General features: G+C 38.0%; 1 protein-coding gene across 5 annotated transcripts in view; it reads right to left on the reverse strand.

Annotated features, from left to right (window-relative positions):
- The window catches only part of HDAC10 (histone deacetylase 10), a 236,388-nt gene that overhangs the window by 119,349 nt on the left and 96,373 nt on the right, over window positions 1-20,666 (reverse strand). For all 5 annotated transcript variants that reach the window (XR_008402807.1, XM_053716638.1, XM_053716639.1 and 2 more), the window contains exons 16-18: window positions 9,936-10,021; window positions 9,586-9,642; window positions 5,082-5,166 (exon numbers count right to left, since the gene is read on the reverse strand). Coding sequence is in view for 4 of the 5 variants with exons in the window: in XM_053716638.1 (XP_053572613.1) it covers window positions 5,082-5,166; window positions 9,586-9,642; window positions 9,936-10,021 (228 nt within the window). In the remaining variant the exon portion in view is untranslated. The remainder of the gene's footprint in view (window positions 1-5,081; window positions 5,167-9,585; window positions 9,643-9,935; window positions 10,022-20,666) is intronic.

Here is a 20,666-nt window from a genome sequence, read left to right on the forward strand (position 1 = left end):
CAGGACACAACCTACTGGATACATGGAAAGCTTTATATGGCACCACAGCCGATCATACATTCTTCTCTACAGCACATCGCAAATATTTTCGTTTAGACTATATTTTTTCCAGTCAGATCCTGTTAGCAAATGTGATATCTTCCTCTATTCATCCGTGTGTGTGGTCCGACCATTCAATAGTCTCACTGAAGGTGAATGGGATTCTCCCACACAATAATGCCAAAAGTTGGACGTTTGACCCTCTAACACTTAAAAACCCAAATCACAAAGAGACGGTACTCAAACACATGGAGGAATATTGGAATCTTAATACGAATACAGTAGACAACCCTATACAGGTTTGGGCAGCCCATAAAGCGGTCATTAGAGGGATATTAATTCAAACCAAAGCACACGCTAAACGTAAAGCAAAAACACTTTTTAACTCGCTCCAACTAGAGATAGCTAACCTGGAGAAACGTCATAAACTGACAGGCTCGACTACTCTCTACAAAACTTTACAGGACAAACGACAGACCCTTGACAAGTTACTTTCTGACCAATCGACCAGAGCAGGGCTTAGGCTTCAATCTCAATACTTCCTATATGCAAATAAACCGGACAAATTCATGGCCCACAAAATCAGGAACCGAACTAGAGATATGTCAATCCCCTCCCTCTATAACCAACAAGGGACCCTGACTTCAAACCCCAAAGATATAGTTAATTCCTTTGCGACCTACTATAGTTCCTTATATGACGGACAGAAAGTTCACAAAACAAAATCAATACAAAACTCCTTAGATGTCTTCCTAGAGGAGGCGGCCCTACCCAAGATTAGCCAACAAGAACTTGACTCACTTAACGCTGACGTAACTGACAGGGAAGTCTTAGGGGTTCTTAAAGATTTAAAACCAGGCAAAGCGGCGGGCCCTGACGGGTTTCCGGGGGACTATTACAAACTCTTTAAACCAACTCTCACTAAGCAAATCGCCCAATTTTGCAACTCCATTCTGAAGGGCCAGCAGATCCCATCTGAATTGTTAGATGCTAAAATTATAGTCATTCCTAAATCAGGCAAAGATAAGACATTGTGTCAAAATTACAGGCCCATATCTCTGATAAACCAGGACCTTAAAATTTTCACTAAGATCCTGGCTAATCGACTCAAACCTTTGCTCCCCAAACTGGTCCACCAAGACCAAGTTGGCTTCATTCAAAACAGAGAAGCTCCAGACAATGTCAGGAGAATGGTGTCCCTGATAGACTATTTGCACGAAACAAAAACGCCTTCTCTGCTCCTCTCTTTGGATGCAGAGAAGGCGTTTGACAGAGTTGACTGGACATATATGCTGACAGTCTTAAACAAGATAGGCATATCTGGGGAATTTATGAGTGCTATTCAAAGTATCTATTCCACCCCCTCAGCAAGCGTGAGAGCCATGGGTCACCAGTCGGAAAGGTTTGCGGTCCTCAATGGAACCCGTCAGGGATGCCCATTGTCCCCCCTATTATTTGCACTTTGCATAGAACCCCTAGCCCAACATATTAGAAGATCCCCTGATATATCAGGCATTCAAATTAAACAGAGGGAATACAAACTTACACTTTTCGCGGACGATGTCCTCCTCTCCCTGTCTAGGCCATTAATAACACTGCCGAACCTCTACCACACCCTCAACTCCTTCTCTTCAATATCAGGTTATAAAGTTAACCTAGAGAAATGTGAAGCACTATCAATGCACCTCCCAGACCACACTAAAAAGTTGATAGAGGCTAACTTTGAATTTAAATGGGCCAAACACACTCTCAGATACCTAGGGATTAATCTTACCAAAAACTCTACAGAACTATATAGTGCAAATTACCCCCCCATGTACAAATCGATTAGACAAGATTTAAATAAATGGAGTAAATTAAAATTTTCATGGTTTGGTAGACTGTCGGCAGTTAAAATGATGGTACTACCAAGGATTCTGTATTTATTTCGCACCTTACCGATCAGAATACCAACCTCAGACCTAGATGACCTCCAGAAGCGTATAAACCATTTCATTAGAGGAATCAAAAAAGCTAGAATCCCTTCAGCAATACTAACTAGGAACAGACAACTAGGTGGGGTGGGGGCTCCAAACCTCAAACATTATTACCAAGCAGCTAGACTAGCTCAGACAGCTCTACTCAATGACCCCGACGGAGACATTACATGGACACAGATGGAATCAGACATTGCAGGGCTTATCCCACGCGAGATGATTCTCTGGAACCCTAAACGGTACCTTAATAGGAAGCGATACGATTACCCAGTAATAGACTATATGATTAAACAATGGTCCAAGTTGACCACCTCACTGACTCTACTCCCCTCACACTCCATTAAAACCACACTTACATGTCTAGTTAGGCAGGAACTGGTCCCCACGCTAAAGAAATGGGGAAACAAAGGACTTTATAGAATAGCAGACCTTATAGAAGGGGGCAAAGTGATGAGCTACGTACAACTACAAGACAAACTACAGCCAGTCAAATTAGACTGGTTTCTATATTTACAACTTACTTCCATCATCCACCCCCTTTTGCCCTCTATTACTAAAAATTTGCCCTCCACGTTAGAGAATTTGTGCAGGACTTCATCCAGACCCAAGAACACCATCTCAAAGCTTTATCACGCAATCCAACTAGCCTCATTAAACTCCAAAACCACCTTACAAATTAAATGGGAAAATTATATCAGCAAGGAACTAGAGACCCAAGATTGGCACATAACTTTATTTAATGCAGGGAAAGGATTACTGAGTGCAGACATGCGGGAGAACTGCATTAAAACCAACTTTCGTTGGTACCTAACTCCACAGATAACCTCACACTCCTCTAAAAACAAATCTAGACTGTTATAGAGGCTGCGGGGAGGAAGGTGACTATAAACATATGTGGTGGGACTGTTCTTATACTCACAGAGTATGGAACCAACTATCCCGGTTTCTGAGCCATATTTTAGATAGCCCAATCAAGCTTACCATAGAACAAGCTCTACTCCGTTAGGCTTAGAGAATTTAATAAATACATCAACTTGTTTATCAAAATAGCATGCACTGCGACTAGGGTGTGTATAGCCCGCCATTGGAAAGTGGGCGCCCCGTCTTGGGAAGAAATCAAACTTAAGCTAAGATTCTATTACAATATGACAGAACAGGCATCCTTCTTCCTAGACACCCAAGAAACCTTTCAGAAGGTTTGGTATTATTGGATCTTACACAACACATCCTAATACACTAATTTATTTCAGTAGAGTCCCTCACATAGAACGTCCTACTCTTTAGGGGGCAAAACCTCCCTGATGTGTCAGGTAGAATTTGAGTAATTAGGTAACTCGAATAACTTATAAATAATAAGCCTCAAAAGCAGAGCGATGTGGTCAGGGGATATTCCCTTCTATGTTTCCTGTTTCCCCCCCTTTCTCTTCTTTACTCTACTTAATTCTTTCCTTTTTCCACCAATCCTTTATTACGTTGTTTCATTTCCTGGAAATATACTGTTTGACTGGGTCAAGTCGTTTTAAATTATACCCAGAAACATTTTAGACTTAGCTTTAAACTGGAGATCCCCCATTTCATTAACTTTTGTTTTGCAGGGAATGATGTTAACAGGTTTCATGTATAAAAATGACCCCATAATATATGACTTGGTAAGTGACTGTTTTGATATTTCGTAACTTGTATTATTTTCCTTGCCATGTACTTATTGGGAACCAGGATATGTACCATGTCGATTTGTCTTTTTCCTTTTTCATCTTCTTTATGTTATGCTTTCATTACAAAACAATAAAAATTACTTTATCATAAATAATATCTTGAGCACCTCTAACTTCGCCTGCTCCAATGAATGAGGCAAAGAAATACTGGGAGGACCAGGGAAGTGCGAGGGATATTAAAGCTCTGGTGTAGGGTGTCTTTGCCTCCTCCTGGAAGCCAGGTGATTAATTTCCAAAAGTAAGGAATTGTGGACTCTTAACAACTCAGAAAGAAAATAAAAATAAAGTTTTGAAATTGGATTATTCACTTAAAATGTTTGGACACAAACACTTTAAGCCCAGTATACCGCCCACCATATAAGTGGTTTTACCTATGTGGTCCTATTATTTCACATAGTGATAATTACAGAAAAGCCGTGCACAGCGCTGGTTCCTTTTACTAATGGTCACATTTTGACATGCTTTTCCCATGTCTCGCCCCATTGGTAAGGCAACTCCTCTTCCCGGGGGAGAATGTATGCTCTATAATACACTTGTGCACAATATATTATTTGAAAAGGTTACTCTGATAATGCAAGTGGCCATAACATCTTATTCATTTACAATATGGGCTAGGTGTACATGTTTCTGTTTTATCATATTATTGTGCAATTGTTTTGAATAGTTATATCTGTATACACCACGTACTGACAGTTGTTATGTTTTGCTGACTATCTCATTATGTTCCAATTCACAGATTTCCCATTTTAATTTTTATTTTAGCTTGTATCTTATATTTGACAAATGTGTACAATATATACAAAAAAGACAGTATATAATACAGTCAATCACTTTTGATTCATTCTATTATATGCTTGTTGACCATTTTCGTGTAAACTACAGTGTGTAGTGTCTCCATGACAACTAGTGTTTCTACAAGGTGGGGGGTTTCTAGCTTATATATTGGTTGTATATCCACTAAAATTATGTTTGTCTGTCTGAGGAAGGGGATATGTTCCCTGAAACGTCACAAAGAAACTAAACTTACACATGAAGTACCTTCAAACTTTATACTCAACATTCCGGATATATGGTTCTACATATAATAGAATTAATGGTACTAAAAGTGACTATTACCATTTTAGCTCAGTACGAATTACAATGAGAGGATGTCATCTGTACAGCGATATCTTATATCAACTCAGCTGAACACCAGTAGTTGGTAATTTGACAATGCAAACACAATGATCAAAACGTTGTTTTGTTTTTTTAAATCCACTTTATGGTGTTCCTTTCATGGATAATCATTACACAATGGCATGCAAGGCAAGTTCTGCTACCTATACAGCATTTCATGATGGTGTTAACTTACTTCATTCCATTTAAGAGAAACCTGATATTTAGAGTTGGTATATCCAGCAGGTAAGTCACTGCAGATGTCTAACAAGAGTGTTTTCCTGCAAAAAATAAATAAATAAATAAATGCAAACATTATCAAGCTCAGAGCTTTTCATAACAAGGACCAAGGGTGAGATGGAATTGTGTTCTCCTCTATATCTTTCATGTTTAACTCATTTTTTATTGAAAAAAAGATTTTACAATATAATATACAGTGTGAACATGTTATTAGCTCTCTGCTTTTCACATCATTTCTATAACACCGTCATCTCAATTTGGTCCCATTTATAAGTGGCGTAGTTCTGAATGTCCTTGAAATAATAGAATTGGATATTGTTTCACTTTTGTTCCAAGTACAACATAAGTATATCTGCAAATAATTTGTAGTCTTTTGAGGCTATTCTTTGGGTGGAACATGTAATTACTATAGCAGATCTGTCTTTATAAACTTGTTAACAATATAACAATAAATGGTGGGGGGAAAAAACAATTTGAATACAAAAATGTGTCTGAGTCTTAACTTTATATAGATAAAGATCTAGAGATTAGATGAGTTCCCTTTTATGTGTCTTGTTACCAGTGATATGTCTCTTTCCCCTGGTGCTACTTCTCAATGCTTATGTCTGTAACCTTCTAATTATCGATTCTCCCTTTAGTATCCAGTAAAACCATATTTTATGGAAAGCTTCCCTTGTGTCTAAGTCCCAAGACGCCATCTCATACATTTTATATGTATATTCTATTGTATTACAGATTTCTACCCACAGGGGGGCTCCTCTCTTCCAGTATCTACCTATACAGGTCCTAATGACTGTACAAATAATTCTGATGAATGTGTTTATGTCTTTGTTGTATTTCTGAAGTTTAGTATGTACTAGGGCTTGGGAAATGGTAATGTGTATATTTTCGTCTAGTAGTTTGCCAAGTAGGTTTGAAAGATAATGCTTTTTTTTTTTAATTTCTTCGCAATCCCACCACATATGTTTGTACGTGTCTTCTTCCCCGCACCCTCTATAGCATAATTTTGAATTTGACTAAGTTATCTGTGCCGTTTTCACTGGTGTCAGATTCCATTATATCGTTTAAAGGGACAGTAAAGTCAAAATTAAACTTTCATGATTCAGATAAAACATGCAATTTTAAAGAACTTAACTTTCAAATGTACTTCTTTTTCCTTCATTTGCTTTGTTCACTTGGTATTCTTTGTTGACAAGCATACCTAGGTAGGTTCAGGCATTGTAAGAAGCTAGCTGCTGATTGGTGACTGCACATATATGCCTATTGTCATTGGATCACCCACTGTGTACAGAGACCTCCCACTAATGTATTGCTGCTCCTCCAACAAAGAATATCAAGGGAATGAAGAAAATCTGGGGTGTCTGGGTGGCTAGTGGCAAGCAACGGCTACTTTCCCAGGGTGCTTGGGATTTTTTTGGCTAGCAAGGGCCACTTTCCCGGGGTGCTTGGGTACATATTGGCTAGCAGGGGCCACTTTTCTGGGGTGCCTGGGAGTCTACTGGCAAGCAGGGGACACTTTTTCAAGGTAAAAAAGTGCACAGCTAATTTGATTTTTTGGAAACTATTTACCCGATTCACTACTGAGGAAACAGTATCAAATAACATGAGCAATGCAGTGACATAGTGCACATAAATTATCATGTAATAGTGCCTAAAGCAACACACATATACACACAGACTAATCAGAAAACATTAAAAAATATATACACAAATGTACCGTTTGCAGCAACCTAGGTACGTTAACCATGTGTCATTATCAGGAGCTGTATACCATATGAACGAAAACATCAACTGTAGCCAATCCATATCAACACGATCATGAGAATAACAAATATGGGGACAGAAAAAAAGTACTTTATCAAGAGATATCAGCGGATACAACCGCTACGATCCGCCATCTGATACACAGACTGGAAGAGCACGTCGCATCAAGCATGTGTGTGACGTCACTGCCGACTATCAGCTGTATAAACAAAACAACTGATCCGCTCGTTAACGTACCTAGGTTGCTGCAAACGGTACATGTGTGTATATATTTTTTAATGTTTTCTGATTAGTCTGTTTGTATATGTGTGTTGCTTTAGGCACTATTACATGATAATTTATGTGCACTATGTCACTGCATTGCTCATGTTATTTGATACCGTTTCCTCAGTAGTGAATTGAGGATCTAATTACACAATTTAGCAACACGATTTTGAACCTATGAAAACTACATGACACAGGGTTGTTTAATACTGTTATTACTATCACTTTGCGTTTTTTTTGCTCTAATTAGGGGTGGGGCTTGTGTTTTATTGGATAAGTGTGTTATAAAAGTTTGTTGGTCACCGTGTTTCACTGTCTGAGGAAGTGGATACGGTCCACGAAACGTCACTTTAAAAAACACGTTTGTTTAAAAAAACCAGTGAGTGCATTCCATTGTTTATAATTATTGATTCGCTGTTTGCACCCTGGCAGTTGGATTCGAAGTGAGAGTGCTCTTCATCTGTGATAGATTATATATATATATATATATATATATATATATATATACATATATATATATATATATATACATATATATATATATACATATATATATATATATATACATATACATATATATATATATATATATATATATATACATATACATATACATATATACATATATATATATACATATATATATACATATACATATATATATATATATATATATATACATATACATATATATATATATATATATATATATATATATATATATATATATATATATATATATATATATATACATATACACACACACACACACATACAATGGCATGATAAATTTGTCCAAAATCTAGGATTCAGCAATTAATAGCATGTATGTATGTATGTATGTATGTATGTATGTATGTATGTATGTATGTATATATATATATATATATATATATATATATATATATATATATATATATATATATATATATATATATCTCATGTATGAGAGTGTGTTTAAAAAGGAAAGGTATCCAGTATTTTATTACAACAAAAATGTACAACACAAATGCTGCCCCAGCTATACAATTATTGTACAATTTAGTAAAGTTGGTGTTGTATAACTAATTTACAGCAGAATTGCAGACATTCCTTTGTGCTGCCCGTGCAGTATAGGTTGGCGCTTTTTAACTCATTTACATGAGAATAGCGGACATTCCTGTGTGCTGCCCTGCAGCATTTACAACTGCAGACATTCTTATGAAGTTATTGTTTAGCACCAGAGGCTACAGATACACCGGGTTTAGGAGCGCCAGGGGAGGGAGATAAGGGTTAAGCGGGCAGAGGTTCCCGGCTCAAGGAGGTTTGAGTCTCGGATTAAAATCACACTAATGGCCGATGGCAGCAGCTTTCTGTACCACAAAACACAAGTTGAGGAAGAACTTTTTCTCATCAGTAAGACGAAGTAGGAAGCCCGGGACATGCTGTACCTCTGGGCTATCGATCCGAGAGGAAGCTGCTGTCACCGGGTCCCCAGTAGACTAATACTGCAGGGACCAGCGCACTCTAGGCAGCTAAGCGTTTCAATGTGCTTCGCGAGTTGCGAAGGCATTACCAAAGGACTTTTTGTAGTACAGTGCGGTGAGCCTCCATGTGGGAAACACTAATGGGCAGCATGGCGGTAGTATAGGGGACGGTAATGGAAACAACTGGACATCAAAACATTGTCGCTAGGCACCAAAATTAAGGCGCCATGGGCGACCAGGCGCCTGGAATCTTTGAGCCCTGATGTATACATATGTATTTAAATATGTATATATTTATTTACAGATTATATATATATATATATATATATATATATATATATATATACACACACATATACATACTTTTGCAATTGAGTTGTACAGTTTATAGGTCACATTAAAGGTGGAAAAAGTTCTGAAATGATTTATCTTTGTCTCCTTATTTTACATCACAGAAACATGACATTTCAACAGGGGTGTGTAGACTTTTTATATCATATATATATATATATATATATATATATATACACACACATATATATATATATATATATCTACATATATATATATATATATATATATATACACACACACATAAATACATATGTATAGACACATAAGTGCAATGGAGCCCTTTGCAGTTAAGTAGATTAAAACATGTAAAAACATTTATGCAATATTCAATTTTAAATAACGTGTTATACTGTTTATTTACTCATAAATATTTCACATTCCAATGTTCTGCACATAGCAGAATATGTTCTAAGAAATTGTAAAAACAAAACAAAAAACAAACATTTTTTTTTTTAATTATTGGACCTTTGAGGCGACTTACTTTCTTTTTTGCTAAAATCACTGAATGTTAGTATATACCTTATGGGGCGGACGCCTCTAGCCTTATTATATAATAGAATTAGAAAATATTTTTGTTTTAATATAAAGAAGTAAGCTTTACAAATCACGTACCCATCATTATCCACAACTGGTTTAGTATCTAGATTGCCAACAGCAATGTACAGCACCCTGTAAATAAAAAATACAAATGATCACAAAAAGGTATTACAATTTTATATTTTTTAACAAAGCTAATCTTAAAATTAGTTGCAATATAAAAAATTGAAGCAAAAAACAGTTATCACTATAGGGGGTAAATAGAATTAATGGGACATGAAAAGCAAAATGAAAAGGTTCATGGTTCAGACAGAGCATGCAATTATAGGCAACTTTCAATGTGCTTAGCCTCTTTGCAGGGTCAAAACATATTTAAAGTGGATAACAGTTGAGTCAAGGTAATTTTGTCCCAAATACAAACTTACCGGGGTAATCCCAAACTTCTAACATGTTGTAAGGCAATAGCAGCAGAAAGAGAGGCATCCGAAGATAACATAATGCCATTAGCGATCTGAAAGGTATAAAACAAAATAATGATGTTTTAAACCTTGTACACTTTACTTTATGAGAACTGTTAAAACCCAGTTGTAAAAGGTGTTGGACATTTATCATATAGAAAATAATTTCTGACACAGTTCTAATGGACTCAGATACAAATCTTGCCAAATTGGATTAAGGCACTCTCAATGAATGAGAAAACCTAAAGGGATAGTCAAGTGCAAAATAAACTTTCATGATTCAAATAGGGCATGTAATTTTAAACAACTTTCCAATTTACTTTTATCACCAATTTTGCTTTGTTCTCTTGGTATTCTTAGTAAAAGCTAAACCTAGGAGGTTCATATGCTAATTTCTTAGACCTTTAAGGCCGCCTCTAATCTGACAGTTTTTCACCACTAGAGGACATTAGTTCATGTGTTTTACATAGATAACATTGAACTGATTGGCTAAAATGCAAGTCTGTCAAAAGAACTGAAATAAGAATACAGTTTGCAGAGGCTTAGATACAAGGTAATTACAGAGGTAAAACAAAACGTGTATTATTATAACTGTGTTGGTTATGCAAAACTGGGGAATGTGTAATAAAGGGAATATCTATCTTTTTTTTTTTTTAAATTCTGGTGTTGACTGTCCCTTTAAAACAAAATACTATAAAAAAAAGTCATTGAGCAAACATGCCCAGTATACCCATCCTGCCCATATACAAATGGCATCCCAATTGTTTGACACTTATCAAGATTGCTAATTTTACACATAATTTCTTTGGACTCTGCACAAAGGGATCAATCTGAACATTACAATGTTTGTAATTTTTCTTTTTACCATTAATTATCTTGCTCCATCTTTGTGCCTTACTGTCTCCTTTTGTGAGACATAAGTTTTGGGCAAGTCTTAGCACATGTAAATAATTTTCAAAGTGCAAATTATTGTTTAGCGGATTGTATTTCAAAAAGAGACAATAATAGTAAACCATGGCTGATATTGAGGAACAGTAAGCAATAAAAAAGGAAAAATTAAACCTAAACGGCTTCTGATAATTATCAGCAACTATTTAAACGCAGCCACAAGTAATTATATAAATTATAATTATAAAACATAAAGGGCTAGATTACAAGTGGAGCACAACATTGCCCTTTCGTGAGTGCAATATTTGCACTCCACTCAGTAATACCAGTGCAAATTTACGCTGGGTCACTTTTGCATTGCCTGGAAGCCTTGCACTCATGAGATTGCGTCTCTGTGGGCTCCAATGGGAGCCTCGTTCTCTTGCTGTGAAACACGGTAAAGCACCTAGCGCAGCGGGCAATTTGTGCAGCATTGGGCAGAAAAATAAATATATACTGTACACATTTTAACACAAATAAATATATATGCATATAAGCATTATACATATATATTTACAGTACAAAATCAGTCCTCATTCCTCTCTATGTAAAGGAACTTTCAATTATGGTTTTTTTTCTTTAAACACCCCACATCACCTAACTTTAACCCCTTATAACTGCTTTTTAAAAAAAATTAACAAACAAATATGCTCATATTTATTTATTGAAAAGAACTACCCACTTTATTTGGGGGGCAATTGGGGCACATTTGTTTCATTAACCAGAGGTCTGACCTCTGAATAATTGTGCTAAGCGCAAAGTGCTCCTGTGAGCTAGCGGGAGCATTAATCAGTCACTTGTAATGTCTGGTCATTTAGCGTGCGCCCGTAAACAGGCAAATTTGCTAAAATAGCGCTCCACCAATCTAGCCCAAAACGTGGAAATTATATCCATATAGAACTAATCTACAAACAATGCAAAGAGGCCAAGATTACTCAAAATAACCACCCAAAAATCAGACCTTAAACGGGGACATAAAACCAAAAATTTTTCTTTCATGATTTAGACAGAGGATACAATTTTAAAACAATTTTCCAATTTACTTTTATTAACAAAATGGCTTTATTACCTTGGTATCCATTGTTAAAGGCGCAGCAATGCACTGCTGGGAGCTAGCTGAACACATCAGGTGAGCCAATGACAAGAGGTATGAGAAATACAGGTGTGGACACACCACAAAATCACTGAAGCAAACGGATAAGGCTTACCAAGCCCCAAATTTAGTATAAACAAGCAATGTCCTCCAGCTTATGAAATTTAAAATTGACCTTTATTGTACAAACATGGGTCCCAAATCACAGCAATGTTTCGGCTAATCCATGCCCTTTATCATGCCAATGTTAACCCCACCTGTGTTTTACAAAGTTCTACAATCACACACTTTTTTTTGTGTTATATCACCTCCTATTGTTCAAATATGGTCATAACATGTCTTTTTAACTTATTTGTTTAGGAAACCTATGTGTATGGAAGCAAATGTTCCTAGGAAAACGGTGCCACCTTGTGGAGATTTATTGAAGATGTACTTGGCATATGGTATGGCAACATTGGATCCCTGGAATAATTTGTCTCTGATCTGAATACATTGGTGAATGGGATCACATTTACATTAACCTCTAGAAAGGAATCAATACAATTTCTTGATACGAGTATATACAAGAAGGATGGTAAATGTTTAACAGATAATTTTTCTAAACCTACAGATAAAAATAATACTTTAAGGTTTGATAATTTTCATCCACTATCTTTAAATCGATTCCTAGAAGCCAATTGCTACGAGTTCAAAGGATAGTGAGTGACGACAAACTATGTGATGAGGAGATGAGTCGTACATTTGTCAAAAGAAATTATCCAAAATCTTTGGTTGAAAAACAACTGCAGAGAATCCGTGAGACTAATCAGATACCAAAAAGGGCCCAATTGTTTTTTAATTTTTTTTTTTAATGGAGAGAATGGAATTTGTTTCCCAGTTTAACACAAGGAGTCAATGAGTAAATATATTCCTTAGAAAGCATTGGTAGATTTTGATAATGTGCTATCCTGAAATAAGAGTTTGCTAATTTTCCAATGCCAGCCAATAGAAGAGGAGGGAGTATTAAAGACAGTTTAGTTAAGGCAGATTTAGGTAGCAAAAAGAAATATAAATAGAGTTTGATTGGTGCACCTAGAGGGGGGTTGTTACCCTTGTCTAGGGTGCAGCAATTGTAACTCAATGATTTAAGGCGACTTTATCACCCCCAGATTGGCAAAATATACTTTATTTCCATTTATTTAATATGTAAGACAACCTCTGCAATCCATGTTATTAACCCCTTAATGACAACTGATGTACCAGGTACGTCATGCAAAAACTAACTGTTAATGACAATAGACGTACCTGGTACGTCAGTTGTCTAACAGAGTGCTGGAAGTGATCACAATCGCTTCCAGCAGCTCTGAGGGTATTGCAGTGATGCCTCGATATGGAGGCATCCTGCAATACCCCTTTACAAGCCTCCGATGCAGAGAGAGCCACTCTGTGGCCCTCTCTGCACCGGTAGCGATGGTGCCGTTGTCCGGGTGGGAGGAGGGAACGTGTGCGCGCGTGCACTATGCGCGCGCGTGTGCATGGGGGCGCGAGTGCACGTGTCCACATTAGCCACACTGACACCAATGAAGGAAGGAAGGGGAAAAAAGTAAAAAAAATTTTTACATATAAAAGGATCTGGGAGGGGGAGGGGTGGGGGTATTGTGGGGGGGCTGCTACACTACAGAAATAATTAAAAATAAAAATAAAAGTTATAAATAAAATTAAAATACTTTGGTTTGTGGGGCCAAACTGGGTATTGGCAGACAGCTGCCAGTACCCAAGATGGCGATAATTAGGTAGGGGAGAGGGTTAGAGAGCTGGAGGGGGGGATCAGGGAGGTTGGTGCTAAGGCAGGGGTCCATCACAACTAAAATATTTTATTATTTTTATTTAAAAAAAACAAACAAAAAAAACTCTTATTTAGTACTGGCAGACTTTCTGCCAGTACTTAAGATGGCGGGAACAATTGTGGGGTGGGGAAGGGAAGAGAGCTGTTTGGGAGGGATCAGGGGGTGGGATGTGTCAGGTGGGAGGCTGATCTCTAAAATTAACCCTGCAAGTTCCCTACAAGCTACCTAATTTAACCCCTTCACTGCTGGGCATAATTCACGTGTGGTGCGCAGCAGCATTTAGCGGCCTTCTAATTACCAAAAAGCAACGCCAAAGCCATATAAGTCTGCTATTTCTGAACAAAGGGGATCCCAGAGAAGCTTTTACAACAATTTCTGCCATAATAGCACAAGCTGTTTGTAAATAATTTCAGTGAGAAACCTAAAATTGTGAAAAATGTAAAGTTTTTTTTTTTATTTGCTCGCATTTGGCGGTGAAATGTTGGCATAAAATATACCAAAAGGGCCTAGATCAATACTTGGGGTTGTCTACTACACTACACTAAAGCTAAAATTAACCCTACAAGCTCCCTAATTAACCCCTTCACTCCTTGGCATAAAACATGTGTGGTGCGCAGCGGCATTTAGCGGCCTTCTAATTACCAAAAAGCAACCCCAAAGCCATATAAGTCTGTTATTTCTGAAAAAGGGGATCCCAGAGAAGCATTTACAACCATTTGTGCCATAATTGCAGAAGCTGTTTGTAAATAATTTCAGTGGAAAACCTAAAGTTTGTGACAAAAATTTTTTTATCGCATTTGGCGGTGAAATGGTGGCATGAAATATACCAAAATGGGCCTAGATTAATACTTTGGGATGTCTTCTAAAACAAAATATATACATGTCAAGGGATATTCAGGTATTCCTGACAGAAATCAGGGTTCCAAAGTAACTAGCGCTAATTTTGAAAAAAAGTGGTTTGGAAATTGCTAAGTGCTACTTGTATTTATTGCCCCATAAATTGCAAAAAAAGCAAAGAACATGTAAACATTGGGAATTTCTAAACTCAGGACAAAATTTATAAACTATTTAGCATGGGTGTTTTTTGGTGATTGTAGATGTGTAACAGATTTTGGGGGTCAAAGTTAGAAAAAGTGTGTTTTTTCCATTTTTTCCTCATATGTTATCATTTTTTTTTAGTAAATTATAAGATATGATGAAAATAATGGTATCTTTAGAAAGTCCATTTAATGACGAGAAAAACAGTATATAATATGTGTGGGTACAGTAAACGAGTAAGAGGAAAATTACAGCTAAACGCAAACACTGCAGAAATGTAAAAATAGCCATTGTCATTAAGGGTAAGAAAATTGAAAAATGGTCCGGTCATTAAGGGGTTAAAGTTATGGTAAACTTTGTTTAAACTCTACACTGCATGTGAACCATCTTTCCAAATTAATGGCACTTTCATTCATAAGTTTAATGTAATATGCGTGTATTAAAATAGTAATATCTTACAAACAGTTATAATCGTGTCACTGTTACTACCCTCATCTATTTTCTTAGACTTTTTTTTTTTAGTCACTTTCTTCAATCTTCCAATCATAACCCGGGGCAGACTCTGAAGACGCATCAAATATCTAGCACACGTGCCATACGAGTAAGGGGTGTATGTGTTTCTTCCAAGGACGCAAGCTGGCCCAGGTTCTTATTGGAAGATTGAAGAGAGTGGCAAAAAAAAAAAAAAAAGTCTAGGAAAATAAATGGGCGGAGGAAAAAGGGCATAATATAAGCCAATTGCGTTTCCAGATAACTGAAGAAGTAAAAATCCCTAGGAGAGGTGGCAACGGAGAAAGTATGTTAAAATGTATTTTTGACCAAAATGTATTTTTTTTTAACACCAAAGTGTGTGATTGTAGCACTTGTGTGAAACTATTTTAAACACAGGTGGGGTTAACATTGGGTTAGCATGATAAAGGGCATGGATTAGCCGAAATGTTGAAGTGATTTTGGATCTATGTCTGTACAATAAAGGTCCATTTTAAATTTTAGAAACTGGAGGACATTGTTCGTTTATACTTAAAGGGACATGAAACCCACATTTTTTCTTTCATTTTTCAGATAGAGAATATCATTTTATAAAAGTTTCCAATTTACTTATTTTATCAAATTTGCTTTGTTCTATGGTTATTCTTTGTTGAAGAGATATCTGGATAGGCAGCGTGCACTTTTCTGGAGCTCTACATGGCAGAAAAGAGTGCTGCCATCTTACTAATGTATAACATTGTTGCAAAACTGCTGCCATATTGTGCTACAGACACGTGAACACTCCTGAACTTACCTTCCTGCTTTTCAACAAAGGATAGCAAGAAAACAAATAACATTTGATAATAGAAGTAAATTGGAAGTTGTTTAAAACTGTATGTTCTATCTGAATCATGAATGACAATTTTGGGGTTTTAAGTCCCTTTAACCCCTTAGTTACCAGACCGTTTTTCAATTTTCTTACCGTTAAGGGCCAGGGCTGTTTTTACTTTTCTGCTGTGTTTGTATTTAGCTGTAATTTTCCTCTTACTCATTTACTGTACCCACACATATTATATACCATTTTTCTTGCAATTAAATAGACTTTCTAAAGATACCATTATTTTCATCATATCTTATAATTTACTATAAAAAAGTATAACAAATGATAGAAAAAATGAGAAAAAAAGCAAATTTTTTCTAACTTTGACCCCCAAAATCTGTTACACATCTACAACCACCAAAAAACACCCATGGTAAATAGTTTCTAAATTTTATCCTGAATTTAGAAATACTCAATGTTTACCCCCTTAAAGGACCGGGCATTTCAGACTAAAAAAACTTTCCCAAAGAGTATTTTTAGCATTTTTGCTATCACTCCATTTAAACAGAAATAGAGCCTTTTTTATATTTACCTATCAAAACTATATTATTATTTTTTTTAGAAGACAACCCTAAGTATTGATCTAGGCCCATTTCAGTATATTTTTCACCGCCAAATGCGATCAAATAAAAAAAATCTTTTTCACATACTGAAATTGTGCAATCGTGGCTCAAATGGTTGTAAATGCTTCTCTGGGATCCCCTTTGTTCAGAAATCACAGACATACAGGTGAAACTCGAAAAATTAGAATATCGTGCAAAAGTTCATTTATTTCCCTAATGCAACTTAAAAGGTGAAACTAATATATGAGATAGACTCATTACATGCAAAGCAAGATAGTTCAAGCTGTGATTTGTCATAATTGTGATGATTATAGCTTACAGCTCATGAAAACCCCAAATCCACAATCTCAGAAAATTAGAATATTACATGCAATCAATAAAACAAGTATTGTACATAGAACAATATCGGACCTCTGAAAAGTATAAGCATGCATACTGTATATACTCAGTACTTGGTTTGGGCCCCTTTTGCAGCAATTACTGCCTCAATGCGGCGTGGCATGGAAGCTATCAACCTGTGCCACTGCTGAGGTGTTATGGAAGACCAGGATGCTTCAATAGCGGTCTTCAGCTCTTCTGCATTGTTTGGTCTCATGTCCCTCATCTTTCTCTTGGCAATGCCCCATAGATTCTCTATGGGGTTCAGGTCAGGCAAGTTTGCTGGCTAATCAAGCACAGTAATCCCACAGTCATTGAACTAAGTTTTGGTGCTTTTGGCAGTGTGGGCAGGTGACAAGTCTTGCTGGAAAATGAAGTCAGCATCCCCATAGAGCTCGTCTGTGGAAGGAAGCATGAAGTGCTCCAAAATCTCCTGGTAGACGGCTGCGTTGACCCTGGACTTAATGAAGCACAGTGGACCAACACCAGCAGATGACATGGTTCCCCAAATCAACACAAACTGTTGCAACTTAACACTGGACTTCAAGCTCTTGCAGTGTGTGCCTTTTCATTCTTCCTCCATACTCTGGGTCCTTGGTTTCCAAATGAGATGCAAAATTTGCTATCATCAGAAAAACAAAATGTATGCTTACCTGATAAATTTCTCTCTCTTGTGGTGTATCCAGTCCACGGGTTCATCCATTACTTGTGGGATATTCTCCTTCCCAACAGGAAGTTGCAAGAGGACACCCACAGCAGAGCTGTCTATATAGCTCCTCCCCTAACCCCCACCTCCAGTCATTCAACCGAAGACAAGTAAGAAAAAGGAGAAACTATAGGGTGCAGTGGCGACTGAAGTTTAAAAATAAAAACACCTGCCTTAAAGTGACAGGGTGGGCCGTGGACTGGATACACCACAAGAGAAAGAAATTTATCAGGTTAGCATAAATTTTGTTTTCTCTTGTAAGGTGTATCCAGTCCACGGGTTCATCTATTACTTGTGGGATACCAATACCAAAGCTTTAGGATACGGATGAAGGGAGGGACAAGGCAGGCCCTTAAACGGAAGGCACCACTGCCTGTAAGACCTTTCTCCCAAAAATAGCCTCCGAGGAAGCAAAAGTATAAAATTTGTAGAATTTAGAAAAAGTATGAAGCGAAGACCAAGTCGCCGCCTTACAAATCTGTTCAACAGAGGCCTCATGTTTAAAAGCCCATGTGGAAGCTACCGCTCTAGTAGAATGAGCTGTAATTCTTTTAGGAGGCTGCTGGCCAGCAGTCTCATAAGCTAAACTGATTATGCTTCTCAGCCAAAAAGAAAGAAGTTGCCGAAGCCTTTTGGCCTCTCCTCTTTCCAGAGTAGACAACAAACAATGCAGATGTTTGACGAAAATCCTTAGTAGCTTGCAAATAAAACTTTAAAGCACGAACCACATCAAGATTGTGTAACAGACGTTCCTTCTTTGAAGAAGGATTAGGACACAGTGACGGAACAACAATTTCCTGATTGATATTCCTGTTAGATACTACCTTAGGAAAAAACCCAGGTTTGGTACGCAAAACTACCTTATCTGCATGGAAGATCAGATAAGGGGAATCACACTGCAAGGCAGATAACTCTGAAGCTCTTCGAGCCGAAGAGATAGCTACTAAAAACAGAACTTTCCAAGATAAAAGCTTGATATCTATGAAATGCAAGGGTTCAAATGGAACCCCTTGAAGAACTTTAAGAACTAAATTTAAACTCCATGGAGGAGCAACAGGTTTAAACACAGGCCTGATTCTAACTAAAGCCTGGCAAAACGCCTGAATATCCGGAACATCAGCCAGACGCTTGTGCAAAAGAATAGACAGAGCAGAAATCTGTCCCTTTAAGGAACTAGCCGATAATCCCTTTTCCAATCCTTCTTGGAGAAAAGATAGTATCCTAGGAATCCTGACCTTACTCCACGAGTAACCCTTGGATTCACACCAATGAAAATATTTACACCATTACTTATGATAGATTTTCCTAGTGACAGGCTTTCGAGCCTGAATCAAGGTATCAATGACCGACTCTGAGAAACCACGTTTTGATAAAATCAAGCGTTCAATCTCCAAGCAGTCAGACGCAGAGAAATTAGATTTGGATGTTGGAAAGGACCTTGAAGTAGAAGGTTCTGCCTCAGCGGCAGAGTCCATGGTGGAGAGGATGACATGTCCACCAGATCCGCATACCAAGTCCTGCGTGGCCACGCAGGCGCTATCAAAATCACCAAAGCTTTCTCCTGCTTGATCTTGGCAATCAGACGAGGGAGGAGAGGAAACGATGGAAACACATAAGCCAGGCTGAAGGACCAGGGCACTGCTAGAGCATCTATCAGCGCTGCCTGGGGATCCCTTGACCTGGACCCGTAACAAGGAAGCTTAGCGTTCTGACGAGACGCCATCAGATCCAGTTCTGGTTTGCCCCATAGTTGAATCAGTTGGGCAAATACCTCCGGATGGAGCTCCCACTCCCCCAGATGAAAAGTCTGCCGACTTAGAAAATCCGCCTCCCAGTTCTCTACTCCTGGGATATGGATAGATTGCCAGGGGACTCCTTGTTCCCCCCTGATGGTTGATATAGGCTACAGTCGTGATATTGTCCGACTGAAATCTGATGAACCTGGCCGCAGCTAGTTGAGGTCAAGCCTGAAGAGCATTTTATATCGCTCTTAGTTCCAGAATGTTTATCGGAAGGAGGGCTTCCTCCTGAGTCCACGAACCCTGAGCCTTCAGGAAGTTCCAGACTGCGTCCCAGCCCAGAAGGCTGGCATCTGTCGTCACTATAGTCCACTCTGGCCTGCGGAAACTTGTTCCCCTGGACAGATGTACCTGAGATAACCACCAGAGAAGAGAATCCCTGGTCTCTTGATCCAGATTTAACAGAGGAGACAAATCTGTGTAGTCCCCATTCCACTGGTTGAGCATGCAAATTTGCAGTGGTCTGAGATGTAGGCGGGCAAACGGAACTATGTCCATTGCCGCTACCATTAGGCCGATCATTTCCATACACTGAGCCACTGACGGCCGAGAACTGGAATGAAGAGCACGGCAGGAAGTTAGAAGCTTTGATATCCTGACCTCCGTCAGAAAAATTTTCATTTCTACTGAATCTATCAGAGTTCCTAGGAAGGAAACTCTTGTCAGAGGAGCGAGAGAGAACTCTTTTCTATGTTCACTTTCCACCCGTGAGACCTCAGAAAGGCCAGAACAATGTCCGTATGGGACTTGGCGATTTGAAAAGTCGACGCCTGAATCAGAATGTCGTCTAGGTAAGGGGCCACCGCTATGCCCTGCGGCCTTAGAACCGCCAGAAGGGACCCTAGGACCTTCATAAAGATTCTTGGTGCCGTGGCTAACCCGAAGGTAAGAGCCACAAACTGGTAATGCCTGTCTAGGAAGGCGAACCTGAGGAACTGATGATGATCTCTGTGAATCGGAATGTGGAGATAAGCATCCTTTAAGTCCACGGTAGTCATATATTGACCCTCCTGGATCATA

This window comes from Bombina bombina, chromosome 6, assembly GCF_027579735.1.
Source record: "Bombina bombina isolate aBomBom1 chromosome 6, aBomBom1.pri, whole genome shotgun sequence".
Classification (NCBI taxonomy): Eukaryota; Metazoa; Chordata; class Amphibia; order Anura; family Bombinatoridae; genus Bombina; species Bombina bombina.